This window comes from Marmota marmota, unplaced genomic scaffold (assembly GCF_001458135.2).
Source record: "Marmota marmota marmota unplaced genomic scaffold, marMar, whole genome shotgun sequence".
NCBI lineage: Eukaryota > Metazoa > Chordata > Mammalia > Rodentia > Sciuridae > Marmota > Marmota marmota.
The window spans coordinates 1,399,238-1,413,684 of NW_026000057.1; the positions used below are offsets into that span (position 1 = coordinate 1,399,238).

General features: G+C 36.4%; 1 protein-coding gene across 3 annotated transcripts in view; it reads right to left on the reverse strand.

Annotated features, from left to right (window-relative positions):
• Nucleotides 1–14,447, reverse strand: part of Inpp4b (inositol polyphosphate-4-phosphatase type II B) — a 729,464-nt gene that overhangs the window by 143,529 nt on the left and 571,488 nt on the right. For all 3 annotated transcript variants that reach the window (XM_048813449.1, XM_048813450.1, XM_048813451.1), the window contains one exon: nt 2,901–3,009. In XM_048813449.1, coding sequence (XP_048669406.1) covers nt 2,901–3,009 — 109 coding nt within the window. The remainder of the gene's footprint in view (nt 1–2,900; nt 3,010–14,447) is intronic.

The window sequence follows — 14,447 nt, forward strand, 5'->3', positions numbered from 1 at the left end:
TCTACTCATTTTATATAGTCAGGTTTACTTTGCCACATTGTCTTTGACTGACTAATGCAGTATTGGCTGCTAAAAGGGGCTCCAGAAAAAGCACTTTCATGGTGCACCCACTTTGGGTATTACTTCTTTGCTCAGGTTAACTTTTAACTTAACAAACAGGCCAATACCATGTTGCCTCTGTATTGCCTCAGCATGTCATATCTGACCCATATACTACCCTATGGAGAGGTGTGCTAAGATCCACGCTGTTAATTTTCAAGTGACTTGTTTAATTTTGTAAATAATTAGGAAAACAGTGGGATATATAACACATGTAAGAAATCAATCAATGTTTACAAACGACAATCATACTTTTCTCTTACTTTTATTTTATATTTATCCTACAGCTCTATGTGTTTGTGTTTAGATTAGAGACCCAGTGAGAAAATAAAAAATAGTGAATAATTCAGGTATCAATGCATACGGTTAAAACTCAAGAAATATTATTCAGGGTCCAATCACGCAACTCAATATTTGTACTTGCTAAAAGTGTATAGTGATATTTTATAAAACTATAGTGTTATGTTCCATGTCTCACATTAAAATTGATTCTGGATACTCTGTGGACAGTCTGATAATTAGGTTATGCACTTTGAAATTTGATTAAAAAAACAAAATTATTGTCAATTCTCAATTTAGAGACTTCTAGTCTTACACAAGATGAAGTAAACACAATCTATTTCACTTCTCCTGATATTCACAATAAAATACTCTAGACAAAATACATAAGTCACATCAAAAAGCTCTAAGAAGTAGAGGGGAAATATGTTGGCTAGGTCCTTAGGGATTAGAAATGATATGACAGTGAGCTCTAGGTTTTTTTCCTCCTAAACATCCCAACTTGAATTTCAGAGAAGCTCTCAATGCAGCCAAATGCCACCACCAACAATAAAAATAGCACCTGAGAAAACCAAATATCTAGAAAAAGGGTAGCCCAATGGATCATTTATCTTTTAACCACCCCTGTCTGTTTTGGGGGTGAGAAATCCACAAAAATCCAAGTTAATAAATATCCCCCCCTCAATAAAGCCCATGTGCAGAACTATCTTCCACTCCCATTTCCACTTAGCATCCCTTCCTCATAGGGTCTGTGTTTTGGACTGACTTCCATTGCCCATGAAGTTAATAAGAGATGCCCATTGTCTGCAGAGCCTATTGCTGAACGCTGCCTTCCATTCCCCACTTCAGGAAGGTAATAGAACTATTTTCTACAGCAGAAAGGTTTGGAGCAAGGGAATGAATACTGGGCAGAAAACTGAAAGAGAGGGAGTTTATTTATGCTGATGAAATAGTTCTGTAGAATTATTGCAAAGGTTACTCCAATCTACACATGTAATAAAAGTTTCAGAAACATATTTTTTTTCAACCAAAACCAGAAAAACAAAGAAATTGGAGAAATACAATAAAGGCTGTAGGTGAGTTAAACATATTGTACCAAAGTCAGTTTCTAAAAAAGAAAAATAAAAAACATATGTAATGTTAGTTTATACATTTATATAATAGGAAGTCAGGTAGTCAATTCTAACCGACTTTAAATGCTTTCTTTCTGAATATCGGGGCACCAGAAAACAGCTGTTTTATGTGACAAATGTGATCAAACTTTCAAAAAATCTTGGTTTTGCCCTTCAAATAGATCTTCTAATACTATTGCTGAATGATTATGACTAAAAAATGACTCTTTCCCCCTAACTTTTTAAAATTTAGGTTCTTAATCCAAGGATAGTAACTATTTTAAAAGGAAAGTTACTCTTCATAACTTCATGATGCTTTTTAGGGCTTCCATAAGTGTAGTCATAACCAAAGAATATTACTGAGTAAACTCAACTGGAGGGGGACTTGAGGGAGGGGGATATTCATACAAAAGCTTTATAAGGAAAAGTGGCTTTAAAAAATTAGAGACAGGCATTGCTATGGGTTGGATTGGGAATGCCCTCTGAAAGCCCATGTGTTGAAAGCATGGGCCCCAGTGCAAGGATCAGAGAGGGGGTTTTAGGCCATGATTGGATAGAAGGGGTTCTGATCTTATCAGCTGACAGGAGTACTGGGAGGTGTAAGAAGTAAGTCACTGGAATCATGCCCTGGAAGGGGTTATCTTTTACCTGGATTCATTCATTCATTCTCCCATTCTCTCTTTCTCTTTCTCTCTCTCCTCTCTCTCTGCTTCCTGCCTGCCATTAGCTAGACTGAGTTCCTCCACACGCCCTTCTACCATGATGCTCCCAGAGCAAGAGAGCCAGTCAACCACAGACTGAACCTCTACAACTGTGTGCCACAGATAAAACTTTTCCTTCTCTAGGTTGTTCTTTTCAGATATTTTGTTCAGAGTCATGAAAATCTGACTAACACAGGCATGATAAAATTATAAACTGTAATAATACTTTGTTTGTTGTTTCATGCCTTTTCCCCATGGAGCAGGAAGTGTTCTCAGTTAATTTCACACTAGAGTTTCGTTCTGATGTCTCCTTTTCAAATTGCAAAATCAAATAATGGGGCAGTTATATGTCCTGACTCGGGTCACAGCAGAAATCACTGGTAGAGACATAAAACAGTACCTATCCAGCTAAATCTCTGAATGCCATTTCCTGAGTGAACATGGTTGGTCCTAGAACGTCACCTCTTAGCGGCATGGCTTCCAGATTTACCTGCCAGCACAGCATCGTGTTCAATAAGTAGTTCATTCAGATATTTTGTTTGCTCTAATTTCTTCTCAATTATTTTGGAGAAATTTGAAAACTTTGAAGTTACCCAGGGGGTTGGAACTGTCAAGGACTATTGGTTATGATGGGCCAAGCATCTTTCTGAACCTTGGTTGTAGATTTGCTCAAAGGGAAGACAGTTTTGTTAATTCCGTCTCTACTTACTTTCTTCTTTCTGTTTCAAATCTATGCAGTAGTTTCCGAAGACCACCATTCTTAAATCCCTGAAAATGGGCAGCTGGGGCTCCCACTGTGATGACATCGTAGAGAGCATCTGGAATGGAAACAGACAAGGAGTTGAAGGCTTTGCAAACATTTATCTCCTACGTGCTGTTTGCACCGAAGCATACCCATACTGTGGGAAGTTTGAGAAATTATTCTGTTTAAATTCGTAGGAATAACTATGAACTCTCATCTCAAGGGGGCAAGAGAAACTAATCAATCTTTCTAAAAGCCACCTGTGCACCTAAACAAGTTATAATGTTTCCCTGATTTATGACTACATCTTAATTATATGCTACAGTGTAGAACAGTATGTTCTCTCATTCTTCTATATACTTACTGAGAAAACATGTTAATTGGTCTTTTGTGTATTTTACTTTATTGAGTTTTGCATCATTTAATTTGCAATCATATTGAAATTCAACAATAATGAACAATCTTTCAACCACATTTTACGGAAAGAAGAACCAAAATATTAATTCATTTTGGCTCAAGGGCAGAACAGAACTAGAGCATTTTAGAAAAATCTATACAGGGTCATTTTGCCAGTATATACTAAATCTTACACAATTTTGAATGTGTGCATTTGCAATTTCCTTACCTGACATGGAAAGAATACAAAAAATGACTTTTGATATATTTTTCAGCCAGATACTTTGTTTTAGCATAAAAATACATACATTTAAATTGAAAGTCAATCCTTTGATCTTGAAAGTCATCAAGTTGGATACATATTAAGTATGGCCTCAAAATATGGCATCATTTTTACATTCTAATAGAAAGTATCCTCATAAAAAGAAGACAGAGTGATAGCCCTCTTGTTAAACTACATTTTATTTGGGAAACCTCATTTCATAATAGATCTTTTTCAAATTGATTTTGATACTGAGGCAGTTGGGGTTTTTTTTAGATCTCATTTACTGGAAAAAACATAAGTTATTTTGTTAGCCTTAGGTAAACACTGTAACTTCTTCAGAATTGCTCCATCCAGACACATCTAAATTTCATTTTTTATATACAAAATGTCTTCAAATGAAAGACTTAAGCAGTACTTCAAAAATGCAAGGTCAGAAGAAATATAACACCACTCCAATTGATCCTTCATAAGGCACATGCTGAATGATCAATTAATGGATCTCTGTGGTGGTAATCTGTGCCTTTTGAGAAATCACTGACAAACTACTAGAAGTTAACTCATCTTAAGATAGCACTGCATCAGATGTATAAGAAATTTAAATATTCTTTGACCAGGGAAATTTAATCAATAGCTGAGAAAAGGATTCAGGGTGTATATGGATGGGCAGATTGCATAAATGCGTCCGTTCTAGTCCCTGACAAAGTGTCACAGCTTTCCAAAGGGTCATGTCATACCCTGTGGTTATGGTTATAGTTTCAATCTAAAATGTCCCACAAAGGCTCATGAGTTGAAAGCTTTGTCCCCAGTACAGTAATGTTCACAGGTGGGGCTTTTGGGAAGTGACTGGGTCATGAGAGCTCTAATCTTATCAGTGAATTAATCTCATTAGGATTCATAGCTGAAGTGGAACCCACCCAGTTCAAGGGAGTGGGTTTTTGAAGCCATGACTTTGGGGCATGCCTTGTTGCTGGCCCCTTTCTCTTTCTTTCTCTTTCTTTCTTTCTTTTCTTTTCTTTTCTTTTCTTTTCTTTTCTTTTCTTTTCTTTTCTTTTCTTTTCTTTCTTTTATCTCTCTCTTCTCTTCTTCTTCTTCTTCTTCTTCTTCTTCTTCTTTTCTCTCTCTCTCTCTCTCTCTCTCTCTCCCTCCCCCCCCCTCTCCCTCCCTCCCTCTCCTTTGTGGCTGCCTTAAGACAAGAGCATTGATCTACGATATATTCCCTATCATGATTTTCTGTTTTACCATGGGTCCAGAAAAAACAGAGCCAAGTGACCATGACCAAAACCTCTGAAATTTAAGCCGAAATAAAATTTCCCCTGTGTAAGTTATTTTTTTCTCTGATATTTTGTCATAGCAAAAATGGAAAGCTAAATAACAGAGTTACCAATGCTGAATTCTCATCTGCCTTCATTTATCTAACGAGAAACTCGAGGACCATGAAAAGCTGACTGCTTTGTCTAAGTTTCAAAAGACCTCAACCTTAGGGGACTTTGACTTCTTAGCCAGAATGAACAGCCAGTGTTCCATGGGGGTTTAAGATACCAGGTAGAACCTGAGTCCCTGGGTTTAGATCCAAGCCCTGCCATTCATAAGCTGGATGGTATTGAAAAATTATTTAACTTCTCGATGTATCAGTTTACTCACTAGTCAAAATGGAGGTAAATGTCACAGTCATTCAGTAAATGTTATCTATGATAATTTTCTCTACAAGAAGTAATCCCACAGAATAAACAAAGGTGATATTTTAATTTTTACTCATTTCCCTATAAAACTAGGCATTTCAGTCTATAAAGGAAAATGATACTGAGGCTCAGTCTTCTGAATAGAATCAGCTCCTGTGATAATGTGAGTCAAAGATAAAAATACAAATCATCATGACTTTCCAACACAATGTGCTGTATTTCTACCCAAAACTGCATGAGCAGCCATACCAACAATACAAAACCAACACTAAAACCACCACTTGGACTTACAAAGGAAACTGGTCATTTATGGCAACAGGGATGAATCCACAAGGCTCTACATTAAGGGAAAGAAGCTGGTCAGAGAGGGGCAGCCACTCCACTCCCTGTGTCTGCAGTGTCTCAACAGTCAAAGTCATGGAAGCAGAGTATATAAGGGTGGGTGTCAGGGCATGGAGAGGAAGAAATGGGGAGTACCTATTCAATGGTCGTAAGTGTCAGTTATGAAAAGTGAAAGAGTTCTACAGAATGGCTGTACAGTAATAGTGTGTCATGTACTTGAAAATTTGTTAGGCGGAAGGATCTCATATTCAAAGCTCTTAGAACAAGACTAACAACAATAAAACCAAAAGGGGGCGCAAGGATGCTTTCAGATAATAAATATGCCTGTCACCTTGAGTGGTGATGGTTTCACGGGGTTAGGCCCATGTCCAAACCCATCAATTGTATATATGAAATATATGCAGTATTTTGTAAACCAAGTGTACTTCAGTAAAGTGGTATTTTAAAACCATATATCTCTCTAAGCCCATATTCCAGGGATTCCTAATTCAACTTCCAAACCAATTGCCTACAGCCTGTGGCCCCTCCAGCACCAGCCGACCAGAAGGTATTATGGTTTAAAAATGAGCCCCCCCCCCCAAAGCTCAGGAGACAACGGAGCCATGATCAGAAATAAATGATTAGATTATGATAGTAGTAACCCAATCAGTGTATTGATCCATTTGATGGATTAATAATTTGAAAGGACTGTTGTAGCAGTTGGTCACTGGGTTGGCAACCATAGGCAGGTAGGACACAGCTGGAGGAAGTGGGTAATTGGGGGCATGCCATTGGACTTTAGACTTTGTTCCTGGTGCCTCCATTGCTGGCTCTCTGCTGCCTGGTTGGCCTGAGCCAAACAGGTTCCCTCCAACATGTCCTCCTTCCATGATGTTGGGCCTCACCCCAGGCTGAGAGCAATGGAATCATCTGATCATGGACTGAACTGCTGAAACTGTGAGCCCCCAAATAGACTTTTCTTCCTCTAAGTTATTACTACCAGGTCCTTCAGTCACAGCAATAAAAAGTGATCAATTCAGAGGGAAAGTTTTTAGTGTGGTGTGGGAGTTTTAGTAGAAAGAGACAATGCTTCACTGGTGGAGATTTAAATTACTTACTTTTACCAAATTTTCAAAAACATTTGATGAAAAACAGGGTGCTTGGGCCCCTTGTAATTGCCTTGTAGGAGGCCCTGAGGCTATGTGAGAGGTCCTGAGAAACAGCATTCTTGGCCTTGGGGTGAATCTGCATCTTTAACTCATCCATGACTTCCTAGCTATCATCCAAAGCTCCTTTCTAGAAACAGAAACTCTCTCTCTCTCCATCCACTTCATTGTTCATGGGAATTCTAGCCTCTCACGAATGAACCAATAGACTCGGAAGCATCAGGTAAAGGAAGAGAAGTAAGATGCTTGAATAGTCTTGTCTCCCCATAATAAAGAGATGATTGTATATAAATCTAGATGAAGGAGTCCATGTTTCTTGAAATCATTTATAATATAATGCCTAAGGTTATAACAAGCTGTTGTGTGTATTCTAACTTTTGACTCTTTCCTTTTGTTTTCTACTTATAAACTCATTCCTTATAAGGTTTGTATATCATATTTGTTTTGTTTGTTTTTATTTGTTCTTATTAGTTACGCATGATAGAAGAATGCATTTTGACACATTTTACATACATGGAGTATAACTTACCATTCTTCTGGTTGTATATGATGTAGAATTACATTGGTTGTGTATTCATATATGCATATAGGAAAGTAATGGCTGATTCATTTTACTATCTTTCCTATTCCCTTTCCCCCTCTCCTTCCTTCATTCCCCTTTGTCTAATCCAAACTACATTAATTCTTCCCTAATTCCTATCCCTTATTGTGAGTTACCATCCACTTATCAGAGAGAACATTCAGCCTGTGTTTTTTTTTTTTGGACTGGCTTATTTCATTTAGTATGATGCTCTTTAGTTTCATTCATTTATTGCCAACTACCTTAATTTCATTCTACTTTATGGCTAGTAATAGTCCACTGTTTATATATACCGCATTTCCTTCATCCATTTGTCTTTTGAAGGACAGCTAGGCTGGTTCTGTAGTTTAGCTATTACGAATTGAAAAACTTGACACCAAAAAATCCAAATAACCCAATTAATAAGTAGGCAAAGGAAATGAATAGGCACTTCACGGAAGAAGAAATACCATTGGTCAACAAATAAAGGGAAAGAAAAGTTCAACATTTCTAGCAGTTACAGAAAATAAAATTAAAACTACCTTGAGATCCCATCTCACTCCTGTCAGAATGGCAACCATCAAGAAGACAAGTAACAAGAAATGTTGGTGAGGATGAAGGCGAGAGGGGGAGATACACGCACGCATTGCCAGTAGGACTGCAAATTGGTGCAATCACTCTGGAAAGTACTATGGAGATGCCTCAGAAAACTTGGAATGGAATCACCAGTTGACCCAGCTATCCCACTCCTTGGTTTATACCCAAAGGACTTAAAATAAGCATACTACAGGGACACAACCACATCAATGTACATTGTGCTTTTACTGGAAACTATAAAAATCTCCATTATTGGTTAGTTCTGGACACTTGCAAATTAAGTCATCCAATCCCTAGCTGTTCCCTAATGTCAACATTCTCAGTAAGCTTAGCATGCTTTCTTAATGCCCCCCTGCTCCTCCTTCTTTACTCCCTGTGACTAGTGACCAGTACAGGCAATGAAGCATCGCAGGGCACAGTCCTCAGTTCCTTTCCTTCCCTCATCTTTATATCTGAACAATTTCAACATCTTTGTTACCAAGCTCTTAATTCTTTCCCATGTTGAGGATCATTACCTTCCTGGTGATGTCCTCATTTCCTGTAGGATTATTATTCCATCTTTTATGTTAGCTGTCTGCACCTGCAGTGTGGAAGTTCACTTCTATCTGGGTTGTCAGTCACTCTGCCTGAAGCACAGGCTACAATACTTAATCCCTCCTCAGCAATTTCAAACACTGATAGAAGAACATTCAAACACTGTAACACCATTTTCAGGTCATCTGTTAGCTATCTCCAATTCCTTGTTGGTCACACTGTCCAGCACATTGTAAATGCCACAAATGTCAAGATTATGGTAGCTCTACTCACAGGTATACCCTCAGTGCTTGGAACATGGAAAGTACTCATCGTTTATTGCACAACTGTTGTCTGGTTGCAACCACAGTTTTTAATCTAATTTGTATGTACTTTGAAGTCTTTTTATTTTGCCCTTGTATTCTCTGATTTAGATTTCCTCCACTCCCACTTCCATCCCATTTCTTTATTGGGATGGAAATTCCACTGAAATTCCATGGTTATAATCAAGCTCAATTCTACTGAAGCCTTCCTAAATATTCCAGTAAGAAATAACAGTTCTTTAAATCTACAGGTCCATGTTGCTTTGTCCTTATACCTTGAAGATTTATTTAATTTTCCCTTAATCTAGCTCCTATAGCCAAGTAAAATAACAAATATGAACATAAAAGTTTGTTATCAATGAATTGTTAACCTATTTTCTCCACTGGATATGTTATTTGTGGCTAGAAAATGTAATTTACTTAATAAATTATAATAATGTTAATAACAATAATACCTGGAATATAGTAGAAAAGTGAAAATTTATTAGATGAACGAATATTGGTGACAACAGCCCATGTTTATGTGCCATTAGATCATAATACATACTATATATTCAGGATCTTACTTAATTTTCAAAATAAACTTTTGAAACAATATTTCCCCAGAATTACAAATAGTAAAGTGGACTCTCAATGAGATTAAACAACTTGTCTAGTCTCATGCTAGTAAGTTTAAATTTTATATATTTTCCAATATCTGACTCACTAAAAAAAGAAAAAAAAATTAGTTGTGTTAGATTCAATGTTCAGTGTTTAGTGATGCTTATTTACTCCATTAGCTGCAGTAATTATGTACATACACTAAATTGTTCGGCAAAGTTTGCTTACATGGAGATTCTAGATATTTATTTCTAAAATGAAGGTATTTCTGTGACTATATCAAAAAATATGACTAAACTCTATCATCCTAATATTCACTGATTTACTAGACAAACATTCAGCACATGCACATGATTTTGAGGTGAGATTTTCACATTGGAACAGAAAAGATATGTATTAGAATTGATGCGATTCTTAAGAACAAGGCCTAGAGGGGCAATTACATACAATTCACTGAAGAACCACTCCAAAAGACACACTCAAGTTGCAAAGAAAGTGATCTGGATGCAAGATCTTAATTACTTTTTCTTTCCTGACATCATTTGTATTTTCACACAGATCTTATTTCTTCTTTGCATTTTTAAATTGGTTCTTATTCCTTTCACCTTCCTTTTCCATTTTTCCCTTGCTCTATCACTGCATTTGTTTAACTGTTGCAGTCCCGAGCAACACCCATCACTGCCATTCAGTATCCTTCTCTTCTTCAGTCCTGTGCTCCCCTCTCTCTCACCCTCTCTGTTCCCTGCAGGATTCCTCTGACTCAGAGAGCAAATGTTTTACTTATAATCAATGGAATTACTCATAGTTTGCCAACAATTTTTTTCAGGCCTTATTTCCTTGTTTTAGTATCTTTCCAAGTTTTTATTTTATAAATTCACAACGGAGGCAAACTTATCATATGTGGATTTATTATAACTTTTTCTTTTCTGCTTAAATCATGTTCAGAGTTAATATTCCTAATTCAAGGGAATTAATGGAGAAATATTCTCCACATTTTATTAAGATGTTGAATGTAAAAATTAAATAGCACAACTAATTACATGTCTTTTCTTAGATTCTGTTGCAACTCTAAACTCTCCAGAGGTTTTTGCACCCCAGACTGCCTCTGCCTCCCTCACTTTCTCCTCATCACACCTGCATGTTCCACCTGAGGTCTGGCTCCTTAATTAGTTCCTACCTAGAGACCTTGTGTGTGTTCGCTCAAGCAGATGTATTTACTTCTTCCTGGGCCCATCATAATCCTAGATCCATATGTTTATCATAGCATTATTGCTTTTTACACTGTATAAAATAATTTTTGAAAATTAATTTCTTTCATAAATTTTAAGCAATTTAAATATAGGAATTATGAATTTAACGTGTTTATCTTCCCCTTAACATAGATCATGGCGCTATGCATGCTATACAAAAAAAGTCAATAAATATAAATATTCTCAAGGTCAAGTCAGGTTGCCTTCTTTGTCTCTAAATCATAAAGGGAATTAATATTCCTAATTGAAGAATAAAAAATTTGATGCACTATCAAGACAATGCTTATTAGGGTTTGGAAATAAAGATACAAATATATATAGAGAATATATTCCATCTATCTATCTATCCATCCATCTAGATATTCTATATAGGAACAAAAACTTATGACTAAATGGCTAAATTTCTACAGAATTTGAATTAAGTTTCTGGATGCTATTTAAAATAAGAATAAAATCAGACTTCCTTTAAAACATACTTATTGCTGATTGAATACCATTTAAAATTTTTATTGGAAGTTAGTTTTAGACTTCCAGAAATGCTGAAAAATTAGGACAGTTTCTATATGATCTTCATCCATGTTTCCCTTCTGTTAATTACCTTTATTACTGCAGATTATTTTTCAAAACTAAGATATTAATGCTATGCTATTAAAGAAGAGAATGCATTTAAATTCTTTTTTCTGCGACTACCCTATTCTCTTATAGCAGTCCATGTTTCATTTAATTGCTGTATCTTCTCAGGCTCTTCCATTGTCTTTGGTGATCTTGCTGTTTTTGCAGATGATCAGTTATCTCATGGAATGTCCATTGGGTCAGGATTTTCTTGTGCTTTCTGATGATTAGATCAAGTTCTACACCACTGGGCAGGTTACTATGGAAAGACCTGCCCTCATCAGAGCACCCCACCAGGAAGTGTTGAGTTCAAGTTAACTTTAATGCACTGGGGCATCTGCTACTACCAGTAGTTGATTCTCCTCTATAAAGTTTTGGGATTGGGGGTATATAATAGAAGAGTATCTAAAAAATCTTGTTTTTGCTTAAAGTTTTACCTACTGATTTTAGCATACAGTTTTAATGATTGATGGGATACAATCAACTAAATTTGATGCACACTGTCTTTAGCAATTATTACTGTTATATCTGAATAATGATATTCTGTTTATCTCATCCTTTCTACATTTATTTATTGGAAATCTCCTGAGAGGAATAATTAACCTTTGTCCTACATTCATTTATTTATTCAGCTACTTATTAATATCAATGTGGACTTCTCTAGTTCAGATGATAAATATGTCCCAAAGGCCCCTGTGTTAATGGCTTGGTCATCAGGCCGGCAGCAGTAGAAGGTGGTGGGACCTTTAAAAGATGGGGCTTAATGGGAGATCTTAGGCCACCCTGTCCTGGAAGAGGACTGTGGGACTATGGGCTCTTCCCCTTCCTTTCTTTTGCTTCTCAGCCATGAAGTGATCAATTTCCTCCACCACACACTCTTAGCATGATGTGCTGCCTTGCCACAGATCTAAATCAACACAACAGGGACAATAGATCATGGACTGGAATCCCCAAAATTGTGAACTAAAATAAATCTTTTCTCAGGTGCTATAGGAACAGAAAGCTGACTAACACATGGACCCAAGGGTATTTTGTTCTATGGTTTATGATCCTAGGGTGTTGCTCAAATTGTGCCAAATGTGTCTATCGGGACAAAGGTTGGTTCTATGCCTTTCATTGCTATTCCTTCTTTTTAAGGTTTTCTTTTTTAAAACACTTTCTTACTTTCTGGCACTCTAGATACTCCAGACACATCTTCTATCTCACTTGCCCAACCTATTATCAAACAATTTTTCAAGGAATTCTAGTCTTTGAATTTAAGAGTAGTGTTTAGAAATGAAGCTCTGAAGACTTGTTATGCTTATTGCTATTAAGTGTTCATTTATTTCTATCCCCCCTTTTTTAAAAACATTTTTGAGTGGCCAATGGATGTTTATTTTATTTATTTATATGTGGTGCTGAGAATTGAACCCAGGGCCTCATACATGCTAGGCAAGCACTCTACCACTGAGCCACCACCCCAGCCTCTCTTTCTATCCCTTTAAGTGGCTACAGCTAGGGGAAAAAAAATCATGCTTATAACTAAGCCATGCGCACATCTGTATTTATTTTCTTATTTATACTAGCAACAATAACAAAATCATCAGTCTATATTGATATCTCTGACTTCAAAAGTACCATAGCTTTCCTTTATTTTCTCTAGCATTAAGAAACTTCACTCTTATCATCAACATGCTTACATATTTGGTTAACCCTCATATACAAATTAAATAACTTCACTGTTCATCCATAACCCTGTAAGAAATAAATTTATCAAGAAGGGTACAAAGTTTGTAGTTTTCTCATTTATCCTTATAATATCCAGCCTTTTCCAATGTTTATTTAGGTTTGATCCTTCCTTTCTGACTCTTCATCAAATGATCATTTTCATTATTTTATTTATCATTTATTATTATTTTAAACAATATAATAAAAGTAAGTTAAAATAAAAGTAGGTGAGGGTATTGAATTCTAGAGAACATTTCCGTACTAGTAAGCATGAAAATAATCAGTGTTTGAAGAAAACGGCATAGCTATACATTCTAAACGGCATAGCTATACATTCTTAAAGGTGAATAACAAGAAGAAAAAAAAAACAGGAGAAAAGTCCCCTCAACATTGTTCACTTTTGAACTTCATGGAATAAACTCTAAATCAGCAAGCTGGCAGAAGGATGCAAATTCTGCAATAGCATTGCTTTCTCTTCCTCATCTCCCAACCCAACTATGATCTTCCATGGATACCAAGAAGTATTTTCTGCAGACAGATTTCATGTCTGGATGTGGAAGAAGCAAACAAGGTCTCCCTCTTGCTTCTCGTCTTTCTAAATTACTTTTGATTTTGTGCGTCTAGCTCAGAGGCACCCTTAAAACACTTGGTTATATCCCAACTATGTAGAACTTCAAAGAATTTGGGCTTAAATGATCTTTGTACATTTCAGGTCTTTGTACGCTCAGGTCAAAGATTTAAAGCTTTGAAGATTTAAAGATTTAACTTTGATAGCCAAAGAGTGACTGTGGAGAGCAGTGACAGAGAATGAGTGAGCAGTGACTGAGATTGGTGGTCTCTGATGACCTCATGACTGTGGTGCACCTGGGATATGATAAAGTGACTCTGAAGACAACCGGGAAATAGCTACTGAGTGTTCTTCTCAGGTCTGACATGAATGGAAGTCACAGGGAACAGTTTGTTCTCTTGCTATGGGTATGTTCACTTTGTCAAATGGAATGAAATAAGAGCTAAGTGAAGTTAGCCAATCCCAAAAAACCAAATGCCGAATGTTTTCTTTGATATAAGGAGGCTGATTCATAGTGGGGTAAGGAGGGGGAGCATGGGAGGAAGAGATGAACCCTAGAAAGGGCAGAGAGGTGGGAGGGAAAGGGAGGGGACATGGGGTTATAAATGATGATGTAATGTGATGATCATTATTATCCAAAGTACATGTATGAAGACACGAATTGGTGTGAATATACTTTATATACAACCAGAGATATGAAAAATTGTGCTCTATATGTATAAGAATTCTGTTTAGAAATGAAGCTCTTTGGACTCCTTATGCTTGTTGCTATTAAGTGCTCATTTATTTCATATATATATATATATATATATATATAGAACACATTGTGTACAACTGTGTAATCCTTTACCTTAATCAAGCAAGTTTTTTTTTAAAAAAAAAACATTTTCTATAAGAATCACAAGTTTGTCATCTTAGAGAGTCTTATTAAATGATAATTGATAATGATCAATTATCA